Source organism: Pituophis catenifer, unplaced genomic scaffold (genome assembly GCF_029215685.1).
Source record: "Pituophis catenifer annectens isolate HBS135680 unplaced genomic scaffold, rPitCat1.0.hap2 SCAF_1, whole genome shotgun sequence".
In the NCBI taxonomy this organism is placed as follows: Eukaryota; Metazoa; Chordata; class Lepidosauria; order Squamata; family Colubridae; genus Pituophis; species Pituophis catenifer.
In genome coordinates this window covers 193,226,050-193,251,409 of record NW_027256881.1, presented here as the reverse complement: position 1 = coordinate 193,251,409, position 25,360 = coordinate 193,226,050, and the positions used below count along the sequence as shown (strand labels likewise).

The 25,360-nt window shown below is 34.6% G+C and overlaps 1 protein-coding gene across 2 annotated transcripts in view; it reads left to right on the top strand.

The window, feature by feature from the left end:
• The window catches only part of OSBPL6 (oxysterol binding protein like 6), a 54,943-nt gene that overhangs the window by 24,013 nt on the left and 5,570 nt on the right, over positions 1-25,360 (top strand). Inside the window, exons 11-21 of one of the 2 annotated variants that reach the window (XM_070931864.1) lie at positions 3,966-4,131; positions 5,131-5,261; positions 8,778-8,885; positions 12,127-12,264; positions 12,846-12,933; positions 16,829-17,082; positions 19,208-19,345; positions 19,648-19,711; positions 20,006-20,084; positions 21,726-21,870; positions 23,787-23,931. In XM_070931864.1, coding sequence (XP_070787965.1) covers positions 3,966-4,131; positions 5,131-5,261; positions 8,778-8,885; positions 12,127-12,264; positions 12,846-12,933; positions 16,829-17,082; positions 19,208-19,345; positions 19,648-19,711; positions 20,006-20,084; positions 21,726-21,870; positions 23,787-23,931 — 1,456 coding nt within the window. The remainder of the gene's footprint in view (positions 1-3,965; positions 4,132-5,130; positions 5,262-8,777; positions 8,886-12,126; positions 12,265-12,845; positions 12,934-16,828; positions 17,083-19,207; positions 19,346-19,647; positions 19,712-20,005; positions 20,085-21,725; positions 21,871-23,786; positions 23,932-25,360) is intronic. The other variant, XM_070931938.1, reaches the window with a different exon arrangement.

Below are 25,360 nucleotides of genomic sequence, written 5' to 3'. Positions count from 1 at the left end.
AAAAATATTAGTAGTTGTTTCTTTGATAGGGGAACTGCTGCATCTCTTTAGATCCTAGCTTTTCAAAAGAGCATACACTAAATAAATATTTGGTCTATGGAGTGCCAGTATTCCCCCAGAGGTTTCCAGAGAATGAGTTAACTTCGTGTGAACTTCTTCTGTCCTTGTCTCCTATCATCGTCAAAGGAAGCCATTGCAAGAGATGCTTTCTCCATGTTGGAGACGTGTTTTTAAAGCCTCTTGAAGGCAAGGTGTGTTGCCCTAGCCCTCAGTCTTATAAGTTTTTTCCCCCCTCCCCATAGTTTATTCAAACTATGATTCCTATTTATCAGTGATGAAATCCAATTTTTTTTACTACCGGTTTGGTGGACGTGTGTGGCTTGGTGGGCATGGCTTGGTGGGCATGGCAGGGGAAGAATACTGCAAAATCCCCATTCCCTCCCACTCCTGGGGAAAGGATATTGCAAAATCTCTATTCCCACCCCACTCTGGGGCCAGCCAGAGGGTGGTATTTGCTGGTTTATCAAACTACTCAAAATTTCCGCTACTGGTTCTCCGAACTGCTCAAAATTTCTGCTACCGGTTCTCTAGAACCTGTCAGAGCTTGCTGGATTTCACCCCTGATATTTATACAAGTGAATTTTCAACACTTTCCTGCTTCCATTTTGAAGAGAAGTTCCTAGTTTATTTCTTCCCTGGAAAGATTTACAGTTCAGTGCTAATACCTCAGGATGGTATCTAGATTTCTTTGTCAGTGTAATCATACATTTCTCTTCTATATTCTCTCCAAGGAAAACAATTGGGAAAGTATTGTTACAGTAGGAAATATCTAGTTGAATATTATCCATTGTGCATGTGACAATAACATTGCAAATTCCTCTTGTTTTTTTCAGTTTCAGCTGGACTTGGGCTTAAATATTGGAACTTAGTTGATGTAAATGGGATTCCAGATAATAGCTTAAATGAAACTTAACCTTTCAGTTAGAATAACTAGATACCTAGAGGAAAGAAACATAGCAGAATGATAGTTTAGCTAAATAAGAATTTCAGTCCAGGTTTTAAAAACTTGGTAACAATTTTATTTTAGTCCAGTTTCCAATAGTATGGAAAATGAAATAATCTTACTGAAATATAGAGTATTGTGACTTTTTATGTTGCTGTTGTTCAGACTATTTCAAAAGACTATGTAATATTTTTTTTTGGGTGATTGGCAGGGTGAGCTTTGAAAGCTCTTAGGAAGGAGAGGTTAGGATGTCTTGTGAAGGAATAAAAGAATCTACACATTAAAGTTCTTTCAGTTCTTAAACAGCATAACGTTTTCAGGCTTATAGAGAAGATATTTAAATGGGGTACCTTAAATGATCAGCAGAGAGAGGCTGCACTTATGTGAGATCAAAACCCCATTGGTATCATGTTCAAAGTGTGCACAGCTGTATTCCGTAATATTTTTTCTATTATTGGTCCTTAAATTACATGAGCAATTTGAATTGGAGTAAATTTTAAAATAAAATTAATTACATATCTAACTTTACTTACATTGTGCATGTCGATACCATGGAATAGCATGTATATTATTGTAGTGTGTTTGTTTTTATGAGCATGCCAGATGGCATACATATTTAGGATAGGATTTATAGATATATCTCAAAATTGAACATATGTGTTGTATTAAAATTTACACATTCGATGTACATTTTATATACAGTAGTGGCCAAAATTGTGGAAACCTTTTGGGAAAAGTGTATTTTCTAAAACTAGCTAATAACACCACTTTTTTTTGGAGTAGTACCATAAAATTATATATCAATGGAAAGATAATTTAATCAAGAATGTAATGCAATAACTTTTATGAAGGATTTGCTATAAGAATAGCAGTTACAGTATAAAGAAGAAAAGTGAAACACGTAGAAAAAATGAGATATTAAAAATTATCACCATAGAAGAAATGAGATATACAAAAATTATCATGTCAGTCAATACTTAGTTGGGTAACCTTTAGCATGAATTATGGCCTTACAACATCTTCCCATGGAGTGAACCAAGTCTTTTAGTTCTGCAGCTGTTATAATGTGAAACCAAGATTGAATGATTGCTTCTATTAACTGGGTTTTATTGCTGGGTCGCTTCTGACTAACAAGTTTCTTTAGTCGGCTCCATAGATTTTCAATTGGGTTAAGGTCTGGGCTATTCCCAGGCCATTCCAGCAGTGGAATATGTTATCTTGAACCTCCCCCCCCCCCCCCAAAAAAAAAAAAAAAGAGTGGTGTTATTAGCCATCAAACCTCAAAAGCACACTTTTCCCAAAAGGTTTCCACAATTTTGGCCACTATTGTATGTACAGCAAACATATTTTAGAAAATAATCAAAAGTGAGATGGCATACGATACTGGGCCTTTTGAGATATTCAGAGAATCTTAATTCTAAGCATTATGTAGGATAGTTTTTGATCATGCCCTCCAGATATTATTGAAAACCATCAAGTTATGAAGGATTGAATTCAAGAACATTTTGTTAGCATGAATTTTGGAGGAAAGCTAGTGTAAATAAAAATACTACAGTATATTTTCAAATTATACCGATTTAGACACCAAAACAGTGTAGCTAAATAGTATATGATTTGGAGATGTATTCCTTCAATATTAATCTTAACTAAATTTCTTTTTTTAATTTACTGAGCTGTTTAAGTGTGTACTGAAACCATTAATTGAATTATAATATATATCTAAAATGCCACCATTCACTTATCTGCTTTTTCAGAATAATTCCGGAAAGTATTGATTAAAATTCACTATTTTATTCCTTCCTCTCCAATATATGATTTGTTGCACTTTGCTGTCTTTGGAAGACTCTTGCTTTTGCACATATTATAAGTGTTAGCTCTGTCTGTGTATTGAAAACTGTATCTATTCCTTGCGTAGCATAAGTATTTTTCAATTAATGTTCAAAAAGCATCAGCATTGATTTGAGAGAAAGGAGTCTAACTTTGGCACTCGCTGCAAAATAAACAAAAGTGCTGGACTGCTTCCAGGTGAGGATTTTTGATGGAATTCCATGATTTGCTTACTCACGTTTTGTAGGAAGTTCACACACTATAATCACTTGCATAAATGCTGCTTGTCCATATCTTTTATGACATGTGGTTCTGAAATGTGGAGCACTCTATTATGTGAATCTCACAATCTAGTACATGTTCTGTGTGATGTTTGTAAAAGGGTGCTGTTGTTATCACTTCTTTGTTTTATAAATATTGTTTAAATAATCTAAACGCATGTTTTATGTTTTAAGATAATGTTATTACTGTTAATACTATTGTAATATTAATACTATTAAGATAATAGTAAAATACTGCTTAAATACAGTGTCATATACAGTCCTACAATGCATCCACACCTAAAAATGAATTTCCAAACAACTAGCACCATAATGCTATTTTTTTAAAAAAATAACTCGATATAGTTTTCAATCACCTTCAGTCACTTGCAAAAATGGTGGCAATTGTTAAAGGAACATTTTCATGGTAATAGTGCATGTGTATGGAGATAAAAAGAACATTATTTCAGTTAACAAAAAACAAAAATGAGTGATACAAATTTCAATCACTAAGATAGGCTCATTCGCCCAATACATTAATACTCAAGCCAAAAACTGTGCATCTTTTAGAGATGGAGGGATGCTACTAATTGTGTGGATATGGTTTGAACTTCATAAAATAATACAAAAATAAAATAATTCTAACCTGATACTTTGAAAAGTAAATTCCAGTTCAGTTAATAGAAGAGCAGAGTTCTGTTAGAAATCAGAAAGGACCCTCTACCAGGAAGGCAATTTAAAAAAAAACACTTTGTAAATATTTATAATAATAAAGCCTAAAATAATGTAAGAAATGATTTAGGTATTATAAGGTTTTTCTAGTCTTTCATGGAGTCAGTGTGATGACTGGAGTTATCTGTTGATTTTCAATTTAGGTTCCTTTCAGTGCTACAATGTCTCCTGTTCGACTACATTCATCTAATCCTAACCTTTGTGCAGACATCGAATTTCAGACCCCACCCACTCCTGTATCGGATCCTTTGGAAAGCTCCACAGACTACATAAAACTTCAGGAAGAGTTTTGCCTCATGGCTCAGAAAGGTGAGTGCGTGCGTATCCCACTGGGCGCTGCTGCTGGTTTGGCCATTTCATCTGTGAAAATGTAAACAGATGGAATTAGATGTCTAAGAAACTTTTTCTTCCTGAATTGGTTTCAAAGAATCCTTATAGCTAACCTGCAAAATAGATACACTAATAGAAAGCTACACCAGCATAAAAGTTGTGTTATCACTTGTGTGTTTTTCATCAGATCAGCAGCTAGTTTTCTCGAAACTTCTCAAGTCTGTGGCAGTGCTTTCAGCAGTATTAATCTAAATGTTTTAAAAAAAGCCTTTGTTCTATTGAGACTGTCATTGTAGTAAAACTCAAAAGCAAAATAGTCTATCAATAGGAGCTGCGAGAGAGCACAGTGTGCTGAAACATTTTTAAGAGCAGAATATAAAATCACTATTTCATGCTGTGTATATCTGAAATGCTGTCAACCCTTTTCAGTTTTGGGGACATAGTTGTGAAAGTATTCTAAAGAGGTGTTTTGTATATAGATAGTCCTCGAGTTATGATCACAATTGAGCTCAACTTTTATGTTGCTAAGTGAAACACTTTATGACTTTGCTTGCAACAGTTGTTAAGTGAATCATTGCAGTTCTTAAGTGAATCTGGCCTCCTCATTGACTTTGCTTGTCAGAAAGTCACAAAAGTAATCACATGACCCTGGAATACTGCAACCTTCATAAATATGAACCGGTTGTCAAGTGTCCGAATTTTGATCAAATGACCATGGGGATGCTGCAATGATCGTAATTGTGAAAAATGGTCATAAGTCACTTTTTTCAGTGCCGTTGTAACTTTGAATGGTCACTAAATGAACTGTTGTAATTCAAGGACTACCTGTACAGAATTTTCCAAGGACTACGTGTATAGCGTTTTCCATCAGTGCTTTTCTTCATGCATAATGTTTAGATTTAATATTATGTTTACATTCAATAATTGCATTCAAAAACAATACGGTGTTTTTCAAAGACATTCTTGTTTCTTCTTCAGTACATTCTCTTTTGAAGTCTGCATTTAACAGTATAGCAATAGAAAAGGAAAAGCTGAAACAGATGGTAACAGAACATGATTTCACAGCACACAACACACAGATGATACGTCTCCGACAATCACTTTCTCAGGTAATGTTATAGGAAAATAAATGTTGGCTTTTGGAAATAGCTATAATTTGTGTGGCGGGGTTCTAATTACACATGACACGTAGCAACTTTCTAATAGATAATAGAATACAAAGTAGGACGAGCAATAATTTCCATAATTTTGTATGCTTCCATGTAACATAATAGAAAGTTAATGCCTGTGATTTCTTTTCCTTCCTAGTGTTTTCAATCTAGTGTATAAGATAAATCAATTTAATATTGCTTGTGCTGGAAAACATACTGATATTAACATTTTACTTTATACTGATTTTTAATTCTGTTTGTCTGCTACCTAGAGTTCCACTTCAAGCATTTCTTTAATCTCCTTTTTTCTTACTCGCATGTATTTAGTTGTAAAGGGAGCTATGGAGAAGTGTTAATGTGATAGACTCTGTTTCCTGTGTATCCCTTAAATCTATTAGGCTGGGAGGATAAGGTGCTAAGTAAACTAATATGACACATCATGTCCAATAGTTTCCATTTTTTTTAATGGAGAAGAAAAAGAAACCTCTAACACCCCCAAATTATATCCTAAGGTTTACAATTTCATCTGAAAAACGATGCTATCAATTTTCAGTGGGAATCTGACATTTTTTAGTTGCATAACAAGAGAAGGTCTTGAGATTGAGCTTTAATGTTTTAAATGTTGACTTTAATGTTGCCTACGCCTGCCTTGATTAATCTGATATCTGCCTATTTAGATATCAGCTGAAATGGATGTCTTTATGGAGCGCAGCAATGTTTCTATGATTGCCTAACATGACCTTGTTTCCTTTTGTAATTTAGATCATAATATATCACACTAGGCTATGTATTGTTGTTTCATTCCACTTACTTTGAATGAAGTAAAACGTAGTTTTTTTTAAAAAGGACCAATATTAAAAAACAGCAACCAAAATAAGAACTCATGAACTGCTATAGCATGGACAATTAATCAGCATTAAACCACAATAATAATAGTAGCAATAAAAGTTGTTAAGTATTCATAAAAATGTGTTTATCTGCCTGGGAGAGTAAGAGACCTGATCTTGGAACTATACTGAAGGTATCTGCCAAGCATTTTTTGAGAAGGTCATTTCAAAGATAATAGACAAAGAAGAAGTGAGAGTATTTCAGAGATAAGGTACCATTGAAGAATCCACAAATACTTAGGTGTAGACTTCCTGTCTTCCCTCCTTTTGATTAGTTTGTTTAAATAAAATCTGCACTTGCAATAAAGAAATGTAATGTAGTGTAATGTAATAAATACAATACATTGCATGGAAGTAAGGCATACACAATCCCATTGATATCTCCTCAGTTTTGCCTTAACATCTATGTAGCATCCACATATAAATTCACAATTCAGTTAATATTGATATTAACTATAGTTTGTGTTTCATTTTTGTTTTACTGTTACTGTTTTCTATTAGAAGTCATGTTTTAATTTATAAAATAATTCCAAATAGGGCTTTTATCTTGGCTTATTCATTGTTTTTTTTTTTCATGAGGTGATTAGATAATATTGTTTCTTCTGTTTAGTTACTCTTTTTCCTTCCCAAGGAGGAGGAAATTATTTATAATGTTTATTGATTAGCACTTACAGGATATCTTGAAACCCAGTATTCTAGAATATCTCCTTTCCTAGTATAACAATTTCTATAGAGAGGAAAATAGGGAAAGAAGAAGTGAGGAAGAAAAAAAGCCTTTCATGAAATAATCCATATCTAGTAGAATGTTATTCTTTTGCCTCTGGTCACAGTATCATCTAAGTGACTCAATTAGCATTTTTATTGCCGTGTAATGATTTTATTATGGTTTAAAGATAAAATCATAGTAACATGGCATACAATTTTGCTTCTAGTCTGGCATCTTATGGTTCTCTGATCATTTAGTTTTCATTACTTATTATGAGTTTCATTCTGTAGAAGAACATAAACATTTCTAAAAATAGAAAAGAATCAGGGTTAGCAAATGAAATATTTTTCTTTACTAATCTTTTCCTCTCTTTCTTTGATCATCAAAATGTTTACCAAAATTTCCATGGTCCCATTCTGTTTTCCCCTCATTGTGATATGTTCTGGTGAATTATATTCTGTAGCTGAATAGAATTCAGCTTAATAGATTGTCTAGCTTGCTTAACTAAACATTAAACAGTTAATATTAAAATGTGTGTTTTCTAATTTATAGTAAACAAAGCAGCTCAGGAGATGAATTTATTGCTTTTTTTTCTATCCCATTATATAGAAGCTTATGATTATTTGGAGAGTATTTTCATTCTGTTACAAATATATATCAATAGTATGAGATAATGTTAGTATGACAACCAATCTAGTGTCGTGGTTAAGACACCAAGCTAGAAATGGGGTGACTGAATTCTAATCCTGCCTTAGGCACAGAGCCAACTTGATGATCTTTATTTAGTCCCTTACTCCCTAGAAAGATAGCAGTGGCAAACCATTCTTAAATCTTGCCAAGAAAACTGCAGGCCCTTGTTCAGGCAGTTGCCAGGAGTCAAGATTGACTTGAAGTGGGAGAGAAAGAGAGAGAGGGAGGGAGGGAGAGAGAGAGATTATGACTGATAATATCAGTAATAAGTATTGTTATACTGAAGAGTTACAAACAGCAGTCATTATTATAAGTATTATTTCTATTAAGTGCATGTTTTGCTTACTGAAGCAAGTAAATATATTCAGATCACTTTCCATTGGAAACTATGCATGCATGCATGCTTATTTATTTATTTATTTATTTATTTATTGAACTCATATGGGCTGCTTTCTCTCACATTGAGAACCTACATGATTTACAACAACTAATAAAAACTAGAGCAAGCCTTCCTATCAGGGTCTGACCAATCAGGTCTCAATCTTCAGGCTAAACCTGAACCCTAATCCAATGTTTGGAGGAAGAGGCAGGTCTTCACGGCCTTCCAGAAGGGTAAAATGGTTGGGTTTTCTCAAATCTCAGTCGGGAGGCTATTCCAAAGGGCTAGGGCAGCTATAGAAAAGGGATGCCTCCAGTGGTGGGATTCAAGTAATTTAACAACTGGTTCTCTGCCCTAATGATTTCTTCCAACAACCAGTTTGCCAAGCTGCTCAGAAAGTTAACAACCGGTTCTCCTGAAGTGGTGCAAACTGGCTGAATCCCACCACTGGATGCCTCCAATATCCCATCAGATGACTCATAGTCTCAGACTTATGTAAAGTGTGAAGGACTATGGATTTCTAGCAGGGAATTTTCAACATCATAGCCTCACACCAGTAATAAAATCTTGAGGGGAAAGATCATGATACTGTAGTTGCAATAATGCATAATAAGTAAAGAAATCTTTGGGAAGTAGCATTTATGATCAGCAGAGAGATGTTAATTTTGAAAATGAATCCTTCCCAGTACGTTATATAATAACACTATATTTTGGCCAGGTTATAGGATATGAAGATAGCTTGGCTCTATTTTTTTTTTTTTTTTACTATTCTTGTGCAATTGAAATTAAATATTCAATTTTATTATTTTAAGGCTCTCAACCAGAATGCTGAACTAAGGAGTCGTTTGAACAGAATACACTCAGACTCTGTTCTTTGTGATCAGGTTGTCAGTGTAAATATTATCCCTAGTCCTGATGAGGTAAGACTTTGGCATTGCTCTAATGGACTTACCATAGTTAAATTCTGCTAATAACCATTAATGATTGAATGATTATGGTTGGCAAGCAGTGGGACAAACTCATTTTAGATAATAATTTTCTAATTGCATTCGTGAAAGTAATAAGCTGTAATTAGTGGGAAATTCCCTTTGGAAAAACCATACTTTAAATTGCTGAATAGAATGTTTGACAACCTCATTCAGTCAGTATTTGAACATGCAGCTGGAATGTAAATACATAAGAGCCATGCCAGTTTATATGAAATACCTATATAGTACAACAGCCTGTTCTCAAGTTACTATGGGGACCCTGTGAATATTTAGCTTTTTTTTTACTCATGTTCTTCTGTAGCTGATCTTCAGAGATGATCCTAAGATTGTCCTAAAGCTCCTTGGCTTAATAGCCACTGGTAATTTTATTCCCCATTAATTTTCTAAATATCTTTTTTAAAAAATTATAACTAAGCTATAGGCTTATCCTGGAGAATGTTTATGCATGTGGTTGTTAAGAGTTAACATCAACTCAATGACATCTAATTAGTGATTAGCTATTGATTTTAGGATGGCTAATTCTATACATTTAAATACTGTGTGAAGACAGACTTTCATTTGTTTTTCCTAAATCTGCTTCTGAGTTTCTGTGCTATGAGAGAGTGTTATGAAATGGGGTTGAGGGTACCCCGGACTGTGAACCAGCTCATGAGTAAACACACTGAGACTGAAATAATTCTGACAGAGGCGTCTTGTGTAAAAATATAATTTACTTTAAAACATTTAAAAAGCACTATGTCTTTAAGAAAGCATAAAAACAAAGTCTTATCTGGGTATGTGAAGCAAGGCTATCTCCCTAGATTCCTCTCCACAATACCGAAACAGTTCACAAGAGAATAAAGCTAACATGAAGGTAAGCAGCTTCAGCGTCGATACATCATCAAGGTAGGGGCAGCACAAACTTCACAGCTAAAAGTCACCTGAAGTAAAAACAGTTCAAACAGCAAACTTTGCTTGAAGCTTGTGGGAGGAAAAAGGTCCAGCAACAGCAGTCCCGATGATAGCTTGCATGCTACAAAACAGCAAAAGGCAAGCATCCGTGGGAGTTTCTCTGCAATGGCGTCTGGAGTCCTTATCTGCATTCTTCTCCCATCTGCGGCGTTGCACTAAGCTTCCTGCAGGAGCTGTGCATTTAGGCCTAAACCAGGAGTCTAGGCCCAAGTAGCAAGCGAAAAGGTCCTTGCTTATATGGGGAGTTAACCTGCAATTAACTAGGGCGGGGAAGGCTTGCAGGTAATTACAAACAGGAGATGGCTTGATTGAAACCATACTTGTTTGTGAGTAGGCAAGTAGCCACAGCAATCCTGGAAACACTCGTGACAGAGAGAAATATTATATATTTTCTGTCTACTTTCATTGTATCATAACTTATTCATAACCACTACTTTTTTTTTTCAAAACTAAAAATATATTTATTTCTGGTTCCCATTATGATCCAATGATATTTTCTGGTTCATCATTGCCAGTTCAGTGTATTCAGTGGCCATCAGTGTCGTGAACTTAAAATTTTTGGCATTGGTGCATATTATTTTATACTTAACATTTCTTGAAACACATTTGCCATTTTATATCCTCTTACCCAGTTTATAGAAAGGGGTTTAGAGTTCTTCTCTGCCATTTTTTGGCCACCCTGGTCAGTCCATACAGTCAATTACCTTATTCGGCTTGTCCAATTCCAGATATTTAAAAACAAGTTTAAAATGTGTTTAAAAAAGCATTAGTCATTATCAGTATAGATCCTCGGAGTAACCCCACTACTCCATCCATGGTAAGAATTGTCTGCTTCCTTTCTGTTTCTGATCATTTGGCATTATCAATCTTATGCTTTGGATTTAAAAAAATGGAAGATAAACCAATTAGTATTGCAACAATATCTGTTCAGTTGATGATCTTTCTTTCCTGTTCTCCTTTTGAGCAGGAGACCTTCCAGGTTAGAAAATGTAAAACTTCACTTAGTTTTAAGAAATTACACGAGAAGATAATGCTTACTGGTTTCACCAAAGTTTCTATTCATTATTTATTTTTCTTTCAAATTCCTTTTCTTGAAAGTTATGGTGTCTCTCTTCCTCTCTCACTTGCATTTTATGTCACGTTTTAATTACATTCCCATGCATTTTGTTGGTTAACCCTTCAATGCAAACAAAAGTTTTTCTTGTATCTTTCATTCGAAGCTACTTCTATTGCATGAAGTTAGAATTCTTCCATAGTATGAATCAAGGCAGATGCATTTAGGCACTTGTTAAAGTTGCTACCCCTCTTTTCAAACAAAATTTCCTGCATCTGACAACTTCTCATTTTCTCGGGTTGCAGGAATCACGTTTCCTATATTCTCAGGCCTTCCTATCCTGTAGCAGTAACTTCTTAATGATGTTTGTTGAGCTTTGTTGTAAATAGACAAGTGTTATTTTAATGGAATACCCTTTGCAATGGGAAGTAATGAAATAAAAGAGATCCATACTGCAAGCCTGAATGGCAGAGTATCTCTTTCCAAGGGGAACCTTAAAATTGCCTATTGAGAAGATAAAACTGTGTATATATGACCTATCCTAAAAAAAGGGAAGACTTGAAATACAGTAAATAGAATACAAGCACTGCTTTTCCTAATAGCACACTTAAGAGCAGGGTGGTAAAAAGACTATAATCAAAACTGGAGACCTGAAGAATTAGAAGTTATTAGCATACTCAATCCAGCAAACATAATTTATTGAGAATTGAACATAGTCATTGATCACAAAATGTTGAATGACAGTGGGCAAGAATAGAATTCCCTCTTTGAGGGAATGGCTGGCTGCGTATGAATTGAATTCTAGCCAGCCTGTATTTTGTGGCAACACTCATCAATACACGTGGAAGTGCAGTGTAAACGTACTAAGAATTGTACTTATCCTGAGGAAAGTAATGCATCTCTTTCTCCAGGTACCAGAAAGATTTGAGTGCATCCTGAAAATATGACTCCTTTTCAACTAAATTCTGAATTTGCTAGATACAGGGCAGGTTTACAGGACCATCTCTGCTTTATTTTCTCTCTCAGTACGCGGGAAAGAAATGTGAAAAAAGAAGCAGTGCATCTATCCGTGGCTTGGTGTGATTTTTGTTTTGTCGTAGCTTGTATAAGCTCTTAGGCTCTCACTATACAGTATGCAGAATTCATCTATATGCTTTTCTTTTATAGACAGGTGAACAGATCCATGTCAGTCTCCCACTTTCCCAACAAGTTTCTAATGAGAGCCGGCTCTCCATGTCCGAATCTGTCTCTGAATTTTTTGATGCCCAAGAAGTGCTTCTATCTGCAAGCTCATCAGAAAATGAGGTTAGGAAGAACAATCTTTATTCAGCAGTGCAATTTATATTTAGAACACCTTTATGTAATGTGAGGTCGAAGTACTAGATGCTTCATTTTAATTAGGAAAATGAGCATGGCATAGCCTGTCTATGATTCACAAGTATTAACTGCTTTGTTGATGTTTTCCATAAACATATATGTCTCAGCCAGTGATTCATGTATGAAGGCAATCATATCAGTTAATTTATTGCAAATGTTTTTAAGGTAATATACTGTACATATTATTTGAGCACTCTGAAATGCTAAATAAAACAAGGGCTACCATATCTGACCTGTAAAACTCAAAACAACTATAAGATGGCAGCAAAATGCTATAATTTTCCAAATCTCTCTGCTGCTTTTTCTTTTAGCAATTGTTGCATTGTTGTTCTGCCAAGAGGGGGATTCACCACAGATTGTGCAGCTATCAATGTTTTATTGAATGGGAAGAATGCTTGCAGGCAAACAGGATGGATCTAAAAAAACAAAAGATTATAAGGAATTTGAATTTATGACAATAGCATTTATTTCTTCAGTATAATAATAATAATCAGTGTTTTCTTCATTAGGCTTCTGATGATGAATCTTATATAAGTGATGTGAGCGACAACATATCTGAGGACAACACTAGTGTTGGAGACAATATTTCTCGGCAAAGTATGCGGTTTCTTGACTTTTAGAAAATAAAATTTATATAATTTATAAAGAGGCAAACAAGGAGTCTTCACTCTGAGAGCTACTTTCAAATTGCTTCTAATTTACTTTATTAGTTGCAGAAAATTACTTTCTTTCTTTTTTAATTCTATGAGCTCTTTTTAACACATGCTTTCTGTTAATCCATTTTTCTGCCTTTATTCTATCCTCTTTGCCATCGCAAGATACTTTCAACCTCTCTTCATATTAATCCTCTTTCTTTTGGTCACTTCAGGATATTGTATTGTTTTGTGTGTATAATTCCCATCCTTGCTCTCTCTGTTACTCTATTTCTATTTTCCATATCTTCCAGCATATTCAGCGCTAATTTTTCCCATCTCATTCTTCTTTCTGCATCCCATTGTGCTAACCCGAACCTCATTATAAATCATCTTTCTAAATTTTCTAAGTTGCTAATTTCTCCCTCCCTTCTACTTACAAGTAGTGATATGCAAAAGTTTTAGATTTAAGTTATTTTGAAGTAAAATACTATTTCTAATTATTTTGGAAAAAATATGTCAAGAAATATTGGAAAAATGTATTCCAATATTTGAATAAACTTTTTGTTTATGCATTTAAGTTCAGCTAAGAAATATATATTGCAATTTTTCTATACTTTGGTTTACTCATGCAGTAATGCTTGCTATGTTGATTAAGTTTAAATATGTAATTTATTTAAATAATTACTACATTTGCTAATTGAGCATCACGATGGCTCAGCAGTTAAGATGCTGGGCTTGTCGGCTGGAAGGCTGACAGCCTGCGTTCAAGACCCAAGTGTCTTGGGGTGAGCACCTATCTTCGCCTAGCTCCTGCTCACTTAGCAGTTCAAAAGCATGCAAATGCGAGTAGATAAATAGATACCACTTCAATGAGGAGGAAACAGTGCTTCACAATGTCATGCTGGCCATATGACTGAGGAAATGTCTCCAGACAGCACTGGCTCGCAGCCTTGAAACTGAGATGAGCGCTGCCCCTCTATACTCAATGAGTAGTGGAGTAAAATACACAGGGACTCTTTTCCTTTTCCTTTCCCTTTGCTAATTGAATGTACATAATTTTTTTTAACTTTTGTTACAAATGGAACTATAAACCATAGAATTCCAAGAACCCAGGATCTCTTAATTGTTTGTTTTTTATAGCAATTTTATTAAAGATTACAATTTACAGCAATAAAAACAAATACAAACTAAAAAAGGAAAGATTAAAAAGAAAAAATGGAAAGTGCAGAAAAGAAAAAGGAATTATTAAAGAAGAATAAATAAGAATGCAGTAAAAAACAAGAGAAGTGACTTCCCCCTTCTTCACAATTATAAACAATTTTAATCACTCATCATCTTCTTTTAAAACACAAATCATTTCTTTTTCCCATATTCCATCTGTTATCTATAAATAAATCCATAAAACCTCATTGTTTCAGCTTTATCAGCCATTTTTTTCATACATACATACATACATATGTATATATATGTTTTTCAATATTTATATATAGAAGATATATATGTGTGTGTGTATCTAAGCATATATATCTATTTAATATTTTTGCATTTTACTTTTTTACTGTTATATTTTTCTTAGTTTGTATTAACTTTTTATCTTTGTGTTTTTAAACTTTAATAAAAAATGTTTAAAAATTCAAAGTTTTAATTACCCTTTTACTGTTTATTTCAGAAAGAATTTTTAAGTCATTAATGTTATATTTAAAACTCTATTTTGCTAAGGATTGAAGGAAATTTACCTGGTGCTGTAAATCGTCAATCCAAATGTTCCTAATAGATGAAAAGCAGTTAACAATTTAACAATTTCCTAAAGTGATTAGAAAAGGAAGTATGCAAACCCAGTGTCCTTTCAAAAATAGCAACCACGGTTTGAATAAGAACCCCCCACCTCTCCCAGATTGCTAAATCTGTTGGAAACCACTGTCATGAGGTGGTCTCATGAGGAGCAACTGTCTGGAGCACACATAGGCAATCTCAAGTCCCCTCCTTGTCTGGAGAGGAATTATGAAAAGTTGGTCTATTCACCAGCTCTTCATTCTGGTGCGATCGTCAGCTCTTTGTTTTGTGGAACCGTCTTCAGTTCAGCAATTATTCCCTGGAAATCCAAGGTCTCTTTAATTTTGTCACACTGAAAAAAATAAAGTTGAAGACCGAAGAAATGATTAACATGATAATAAAACAGAATTCTATCCTTTGAGACCCAGTCAAGAGCAGGCCTGACTTGTAGGTAAAAAATTCAGCAATAGACAAGTTCACAAGTAAATCAGGTACCAAATCATTCTTCTTTTTGATGAAAATGACAGTTCTCGTTAGTGGCTGAAATGTATTTTGTATTTACATTTGAAAGCTGTACTCTGTGTATAAGAAGTTTAATACTCTGCTATTTGAAAAAAAAATCTAATTACAAAAGAAAAACATTTGGGGAAATAAACAATAGCAATATGTGGAAAATATCTCTTATTGCATTCATTATTTGAAAAGATATAATTAAATTTTTTTTCAGGTATTACCAAAACATATTTATTTTTCCAATTATTTTACAGAAAATGGGACTGGGGAAAAAATAAACCATCTTCCCTCCTCTTTTTTCATTTTTTTTTTCTGCAACTCATCAGCCAGCCAGTGGTTAATTGAATTATATGCAAAAGTACAGCAACGTTAACAAAAATCCTTTTAAAAAAGAGACTGCCTTCTTTTAAAAATAATTAAAAGGGAAGGAAAGCCTGTTTGGAAAATAAATTAATGGGAACAGAAAAGCAAAAGTGGGAATAGAAAAGCAAAAGTGGGAATTAGTGCGTAGATATAATTCTGTAATTCCATCTGTTGAGGAAGCTATGGAGAAAAAAACCTAAAGTGGTAAAAAGGCAAGAAATGAAAGATTAAGCAAATATGTACCTCTGCGACTTATTTTGCTGTTTGAATATTTCAAGGTAAGCAGCTTATTCCATCTTGTTTCTTAACAATTTGTTATGTACACATGACAAAGCAAAGGAAAATCTAGGTAAAGCCACGGTAAGGCATTGTGATGGTTTTATAAAGAAAATAATGACACCTGGATGCCTTGTAAAATTCTGTGCACAATAAAAGCTTCATTTGGGATCATTCTTAATCAGGTTTTTTTTTAAATTGGTTTTAAATGTCTTTTTTTTTTTATGTTTTTGCCAGGCACTCAGGATTTAGTCAGGTGTACTGATACAAGGGAGGACTATGGCCTCAATTGTTGTAACAGGTTTAAAAAATTGGTACTTAATCTCACAAAGTATTTCTGAATTCATGACTTCAGGAGACAACATGACTTTAGTGGTATATTTGTTAGTTGATTTTTAAAAAGCAAAGAAATTGTGGCCCCAAATAAGGAGATTCCTTACTGTAGGCTACAAGTTTGCTTGTAAGATAGTAAGATAATATGTAAGATGATTAAAATTCAAAGTACAGGTAGTCCTACCACAGTTGCGATCTATGACTTGCTTGTTAAGCAAAGCAGTTATGAAGTAAAAATGGAGGGCTGCAGGCATGCTTATGATTTTACTTCAGTTTTCCTTTCCTTCAGCTTTTCTCTTTCGCTTTGAAGGCATCTTAGTATGGGCTAAATCAGCAAGTTAAAATTAACTGAGATTCTACTAAAGTCATAAATGTGAGAACTGGATGTTAAGCTGTTTTTTTTTAGCACTCTTGTAACTTTGAAAAGTCACTAAATGAATCAGTAACTGTGAGAACTACCTATAGTTTTATGCAATATCATGCCATATACATACACACACACACCGCACACACACAAACATATACCAACTATATGTCTATATGTGTATATCAGCACATTGTATAGGTTTCATGATCATTCTGCTCTATTTCTCTTTCAGTAATGAATGGTGAGCTAACAGGAGGTGCTTTCAGAAATGGACGAAGGACATGTCTTCCAACACCCTCCCCTGATACTAGTAATATTAATCTGTGGAACATTTTGAGAAATAATATTGGGAAGGACCTTTCCAAAGTATCAATGCCTGTAGAGCTCAATGAGCCTTTGAATACTTTGCAACACCTTTGCGAGGAACTGGAATATAGTGAACTTTTGGACAAAGCTGCTGAAATCGATGATCCCTATGAACGTATGGTAATGGGCCTGATTATGGAACATATCATGGTGTTCCATAATGTGTTCCTTCTCTCTTAGACCTCTGGTATTTTGCATTCTCTAAAAGGAGTGATGCTGGCACAATGAGGGCCTCTAGTTTATACAAAAATACCATTTGTTTACCTATAAAAATGTACTTTGTAACATACTTAAACATTCCAAGATAGCCTCCCCTTCTCTTTTCTGTGAGAGAAACATAAAATATGTTCTGACAGGAAGAGGGTACCGAGAATGGCAGCTATATAAACAAGAGATATACATAAAAATATGATTAGAGTATGCATAGGAAAAAGCCCCGGTGAACTGTTTCCATTATATTTATTATTTATATATATGAATAATGCTCCATTTTCTGTGTCTGGGAAATATACCCAATTTATTGTGAGCTGAATTTCTATAAAGACTTTTAACTATGATGTATCTTCAAAGGTAAAAAAATATATTCTTTTCTTTCTTTTAATTACACCTCCAGTTTTTTCCCCTATTGCAATACTGCCTTTTAAAAAGTAGTTGTAGATTTTTGTTAGCAACTTTTTTTATAGAAGCGATCAAATACCAATGTGGGAAAAATTCACATAGCAAAGGGTATGTTCCTGATCTGGAAATACAAGAAGGGGTGTGTTACTGCAGGATATTCCTCCCATATGCACAACATGTATGAATGAAAAGTTAAATACTGTCCACGCCTACATTTTTCTCCCTGAAATGATCTGTAGCTCTTTCTATGATCTGTTCAGTTAGATCAGACCCTTAAATCTAAACAATCTAGTAAATGTCCAGTTTGGAACATTTATTTGGAGCTTCTGGTTCCCAGGCAATAAAATAGTTTATACTGTGACCCTGTTTGAAAGAAATAGAAAGCATTGCTTCCATAAAGCCTGAAGTTAAAATGTCCAACTCTCTCCCTTCTGGTTTGCCTCATCTTCTGCACCTCATAATAAGCTGTGATTCCCCACAACAAATAAATATGGCCACTATGTTTTCTTCAGATGCAGATTCTCATCTTGACATTCCTCTTTTGTTTTTCCACAGAACTTTGTGTCTTTGTAAGAGCATTATTAGATTATATATTTACATTATACATAAACAGATATACAACATAGATTCAGTGTCCATCCTGTCTTATCATTAAGTCTTCAAGATATAACATTCTTATATTTTTCTTTCTTGCATTTAAAAGCATTTGTGTCTAATAATAGAGCAGTAGCCCTGGATTTCTTTCTGTTTTGATTTAGATTTTGCTACACTCTGGAAGCAAATGAGAGCAAATAACTAACTAACTAACTAACTAACACACACACACACACCTTTAAACAGGACAAAGATGCACCCTAGAAAAGAACATGGTTGATTATACAGTTCAGAGGTGGGATGCTGCAGATTCAGACCGGTTCGCCCAAACCGGTAGTTCCAATTCTGCGCGGTTCGGAGAACTGGCAGATCAGACCACCATCTGGCCCCACCCCCAACCATTTTTCAGGACATTTTCCAGGCTGTTTTTCCAGCCAAAATTGGCCTGAAAATGGCCCCAAAAATGGCCTGAAAACAGCCCAAAAAACAGGCCATTTTTTAGACCATTTTCAGGCTGTTTTTTGGGTCATTTTCAAAAATGTTTTTCAAAAAAAGCCTGAAAGCCCCAAAAAGGCCTGAAAACGGCCCGAAAAACGCCCAAAAAAACAGCTTACCAGCTTCTCTTCCTCTTGCAGCCAGCTTTCCCAGCTTGACGCAGTCTCTCTCTCCCTCTCTCTCTCTCTCTCTCTCTCTCTCTCTCTCTCTCTCTCTCTCACACACACACACACCCACACACACACACACACACACACACACACACACACACACACAGAGGTTGGATCTTTCTTTCCTCCCCCCCCACCCCACCAGAAACCCCTAACCCTAACCATGCCTGTCCCATACAGGTACCACCCACACAAGTGAAGTAGAGTTGGCCGTGCCCATTCAGTCACATCACCCCCCAGCCACACACACCTAGCAGACAACCGGTTGTTAAAAAATTTGGAACCCACCACTGATACAGTTGCTACTTGTGTCAAGCCAGTCTCTTTCAGAATTGTTTTCTTAAATACTGTTTTGTTGTTCTAATTAGGTCCTTATTGCTGCCTTTGCAACTTCAGGATATGCTTCCACTTATTACAGAGCAGGAAGCAAGCCTTTTAACCCTCTACTTGGTGAGACTTATGAGTGTATCAGGGAAGACAAGGGATTTCGATTTTTCTCAGAGCAGGTATGATCTGCTGTAATCAAGATAGTTAAATATTGCGGTATGACTTTAATTTTTGGGAGGAAGGAGAGTTATTTAAAACATTTTATCTTGATTTATGAAGTGCTGTTGAGAAGATCCTTATATTTGTTTTAAAACAAGATTTGTTTTTGCAATATTAGCTAAAATTCAACATGGCAGAATTCAGCTTTGCATTCATGTTCTTTGCATAGTTGTGTAGATTTTTTTTTCCCGAAGGGTGATGAATATAAAAATCTTGTGTAGATTTTGTTGTCCAATTACTTCTATGTAATTTTTTTTTTCAGGTTAGCCATCACCCACCCATTTCTGCCTGTCACTGTGAATCAAAGAATTTTGTGTTTTGGCAAGGTATATATTTGAGTTACAAGTGGATGAATCAAATTTCAATTAAAAAAAATAAATAAATTTTATACAATTCCTTTGTTGAAATGTAGTTAAACAGTTACAATATAGGAAAGGCCAATTGTTATATTTTTATATTTTTATTATATATTTCACATTGAGAAATTAGAAATCAACAGTTTTCTGCCTCTGGATTAGCCTATTGATCTGTTTAGAACAAGATGTATTAGCTTATATAATATGTGAGATGAATAAATGTGTATAGCATTTTGCTTCTTTATAGAAATTTCTTCTATTTAGATATTAGATGGAAAAACAAATTCTGGGGGAAATCGATGGAAATATTGCCAATTGGAACTCTGAATGTGACACTTCCTAAGTAAGTGCTTTTAATCTGTATTCCTTTTTTTTTAACTGTTAAAACAGCAAGTTATTATATAACGTGACAGATAATGAAATCTGGAAATGTGCAGAATGGAATAGGATCAATTTTTAGGCAGAGGTAAGAAAGCTGGGATCCCTGAAGAACTAGATCCCAGTATCCTAGCAATAATAATGAAATGAATTCTGGCTGAGCTAGGGTGAAAATGTCATTGCTTGAATGGATGGTGTTTTGATCCTTACCAATGGTTGCGTGGCATAACTTGAGAACAGTAAAAGCATTTAGACTTTCCTTTGTTATTTTCTTTAAAAAGGTAGGTATATTTTAGTAATTGAAAATGAAATATGCCCCTGTACAAACTGGAGTGTTGGGAAAGTAGAGAAACCTGGTGCATTTTTTTAGTCTTACTATTCTTTAGTAAGTTTATCCTGAAGCATGTTGCAGTTTATCATCTGATGCCAACGTATTATAATTCGGCTTGCTTCATCCAGCACTAATGCGAACAGAAGAATAAACTGAAAAAAAGACTCAGACTTCTCATCAGTATGCAGCCCACTATGTAGCTATAGAAAATTGAAATTTTAATTTATTTTTAAATTTCTTTATTAGATTTATATCTTGCCTTTTGTTCAAGAACTAAATAGTTATCCTGCCTTCCTTTTTTCTCCAACAATCCTGGGTGATAGGTTGTGTTGCGAGAAAGTGGCTTCAAATCACTCTGTGAGCTTCTGCAGCTTACAAAGGGCTAGAACCTGGATCTCTGTAATTACAGTCCAGAACTTTAATCATTTACAGCACTGGCTGTCTTTGTCTCAATCTAATCTGTCTCAGTGGTTTACATTAGCTTCTACCAGAAGTATCTTTTGAACTGCATACAAGCAACAGAATGATCCAAGACCATAATTGGAATGAAGGAGTTTGCAGAGCTGCAATCTGCAAGTGGATGCATTCATGTTAATTATTTTTTTGTGGTTAATTCTGTTTTGGGAATGTAAGCATAGTCTTCTCTGGAAAAGTAAAAATGTTTTTTTTTAAAAAAAAAAAATTCTATCATGTGGATGTTAGTGCCTCCATTATCAGAAGTGCCCTGCAAAGCCTGATTTCAGGAAAATATTTGACAATCCAAATTATCATTTAAAAATGCTGTAATGTTGCACAGAGCTTCTATGGGAAAAAAGACAGTGGAAGTACTCAATTCAGTATAGAGAGACCTGAAGGACAAGCTTTTTGAATCTGTTAGAGCAGGAGTATTCTTATCATTACCATCCCAGACTTTGAGATGTCTTTCCAGAAAACATTGTTCAGGCCTGTTGTTTACAGTGTTTAAGTCTTGTTATTTCCCCATATTTTTTTGGTAGCTTTAGGAATCAGTGTGATGTAATTGCTGATGGATATAGAGCCATGTTCAACTAATGTTGTTTTATTATGTTTTTTTATGGTGATGCAAAGATTGATCATAAAATAATGTTGTGGACATAGATTGAGAAAAGGTAGAATATAAATGTTTAAATGAGTGAGGAGGTGCACTTTTTCCTTCTTTGTGAGTTGTTTTTAATATTGGAAATGTAGCGAGATTTATTTGCACATGGCTTTAGAAAAGGTAATTCTGAAAAGTATTACTCTTCCCTTTCTTTCTAGATACGGTGATTGCTATGTTTGGAACAAAGTCACTACTTGCATACACAACATCCTGAGTGGAAGGAGATGGATAGAGCATTATGGAGAAGTAACCATTAGAAATACAAAAAGCAGTGTCTGTATTTGTAAGCTCACATTTATCAAGGTAGTTTTACTATGATCATCATCATGAACAGTAAAGGGACTATGCATGCTACCAATGGCCTGTTCACAGGAGCGTTTGGAAATGCACCAGTAGCACACTAGATTCAATAGGCTTCTTTTTCAGTAGGGAGAATAATTAATAGTCCTTTCAATTAGCTGCCAGAGAGCATATAAATTTAGTGGCAACATTCCTATATATTCTTATTGGGTGCCACAATTAATGCAATCAATGCCTTTATGCATGTCCATTGATGCAAATCTATAAATACCTTGTAGAGCTCTATGGTTGACAGTGACGTATAATAGAACTTTCAGCATATAAAATCACATTGTTCTGCATAATTTTATTTAAATCCTCTGCATTAGTGATAACGGCAACAACAATTTATTAAATCTATATACTGCCAGACTCCCAGTAATTCTGTAAAATATTACTGTGAATCTAGAAGTGGTTCCTGGTTATATGAACCAATTCAGCATGATAGTGAAAGGTCTAACTGGAAATGTTGTAATTTTCAATATTAATATTAACTTTTGTTCTTCAATCCTTCCCCATAAATAAATACCTGTCTTTAAGCAAAATAGTAGTAAAAACATGGCACAAACCAATTTTAGAAGAATTTTCCCCTTTTTCTCTTTGTCACCCAAAATGATTTTTCTAGGATAAGTGGGAACTTCTGATTTTCCCCATGGATCTGTGGATGGCAGTATAAGCAATAGTGAAACGAGTAAAGATTTTCTGTCTTCATTTTAAGGTGCTATGAGATGCATATACCATGTTTTTCAGAGTATAAGACACACCTTACTTTTGGGGAGGAAAATAGGGGAAAAAAATTCTGCCTACAGGTATTCATCTGGCTAGCGTCCTTAGTCTGGTCAGCTTCAGCACATTAGTTCACTGGTTTTGAGCACGTGTGCACTTTTTATCCCCTGGTTGGGGATAAAAAACAGCTTCCAAAGCACAGCTGATCGTCGGAGAGAGAAGCAATGAGAAACAAGCAAAGGGTGGAAGATTGCTTCACTTGTTAGCGCCTCATTGGGGCTGAAAAACAGTTTCTAAAGCACAGCTGATCGTCGGAGGGAGCAGCAATGAGAAAAGCAGGCAAAGTGCGGAAGATCATGCTAGCGTCTCGTTAGGCTGAAAAAAAGCTTCAAAAAAGATACATTCGGAGTATAAAACGCACCCAAATTTTCAGTCTCTTTTAGGGGGAAAAACGTCCGTCTTATACTCCGAAAAATACGGTACATTATCTAAAACACCTGGGTTTTTTAAAATAGTTTCATTCCTGTGCAGACTGATGTAGATGTGACCTGTTAATTTACTATCCAGTGGTACAATTAATCAATTGAGATTTCCTTAATTAGGTCCCAATCTTACTGGAATTCATGGGCCTTGATAGTTACATGCAGATAATTATAAAAAGAAAAATTAGAAAAGCCAATTATGGCTGGATTCCCAACCAAGAATGCTGTTTTCTTTTTTGAGCTCCAGACAAATGTTTTAGAAGGAAGAAATCTGCCCTACAAAATGCTTTCACTTGTCAAGAAGACTAAAGTACTTTTGAGTAGGATATAAAATAATCTTGCTTTCACAGCCTTTTCCATTATCCCAGCAATTACCTTTTAATGATCTTCTACAGAATTTGAGCAGCTTGTGGAAGCAGATCTTCATATTACAATCCCCTTTTAAATTAGAAGTCTGCCATAACTCAGAGCACTCACATACATAGTGTGTTAGGTCATAAACAAGATTACATTTTTTTCTCATGGGACTGCATGTGAAGAATCAGAGCAATTATCGAGTGTTTTAGTAATGGGGGTTGCATTCTTGCTATTGATTGAAGGCAGAGATATTCTTGATGTTAAATGATTTTTTTTACATTTAATAAAACCAAACTATTTGGTTAACATTTTTAGGTGAATTACTGGAATTCTAACGTAAATGAAGTTCAAGGTGTTGTCATTGACCAAGAAGGAAAAGTGGTGCATCGCCTTTTTGGAAAATGGCATGAAGGATTATATTGTGGAATTGCACCTTCAGCAAAATGTATATGGAGGCCCGGTAATACATGGCATTTATATAATTCTAAATATAATTAAACAAGTAATAAAGAAAGGAGTAGAATTTGTACTATAGACACAGGGATTTCATCTCCGTATACTAGATAATGTACATTGGAACATTAATTGTAGCTTAGAAACTGTAAGTGTAAGTCATTTGTATCTTTCCACAATGAAATCTAAATCAAACTCAACTTATTTAGAAAGCTGTGTGTTCCATAATATGTTCTAAGATCAAGCAGGAATAATGCAAAAATGCTATAAATTGTTACATGGCATATTTGAAGAAAGAGAGATGTAATAGTTTGAGCATGGTGGCAAATGTTTAATGCCACTGTTGCCATCAAAATGAATGTGCATTTTTCAATGTTATACACATTTTTGATATTCTTCAAGCTGAACAGAAAAAAAAAAACAGTAGTTCCTTTGAAAAAGGAAACAATCACTTACTTAGTCAATTGGATTTATTGGTTAGGACAAAATTACAATCAGTTTTCCCCATATTTGAATGATAAATTTTGTGAAACTGAATGTTAAAAAAATAAAGAACATTGAAGAGAAAGTAGAAATAATATAGTGGGTTTAATGCATTATTTCTATTGATGGAAAAAAATAGGATTCTTTGATTAAGGATACAAGTTGTACTTTCTGAACTAAATCTTGTGTTTTTCTAACTTTCCAAAATTGGTATCTATGAGGCAGTTCCTAGTTCTCCTATAATTTATATGCTGGTTTTGTGATTTAACAAAAGTGATATGAAAACTGATTGAGAATTTGAATTATCTTTATCTTTTTAAATCTGGGATGTTTTAAGGTGGCCCACAATACATATAGTTTTTATTTAGCAACTGCCTTGGATAGCAACCATTTGCAAATATGACCATAATTAATGATAATAAAAAATTCATTTTATGACCAATGTGGTCATAACAAAACCTTTAGTGTGAAATTGATTAAGGTCTGGTCACTTTCAAGCAGCAGCTGCCAGGTTGTTGGAAGCAAGAGAAGGCCACGTAAAAGGACTATTTAGAACTGCTTCCTTTCTGTAAAATTGGCTCATCCTGTATGCTCATCCCAAGCCAGGATGCTAAGGGTTCCCCACATATTGATTTATTGAATTGATATACCGTCCATCTCACTTAGACTTATATATTAAATAAGAGAGTGGGAACTCAAAGCAGTGGATGGCGTTGTTGGGATCTTTTAAAAAAAACTGCCAAAACGGACAATTTTCATAAGGCCTTTAAACTGTCTTTGCTTCGTAATGTTACATTCTGGTTTTATCTACTTGTACACCCCATGATTCAGCCTGATTCAGTAATATAAAAATATAAGTTAAATAAAAAATAAAATAACAGAATTGAGAGGGACCTTGGAGGTCCTCAAATCCAATCCCCTAACCAGGAGGAGACCGTATATCATTTCAGACA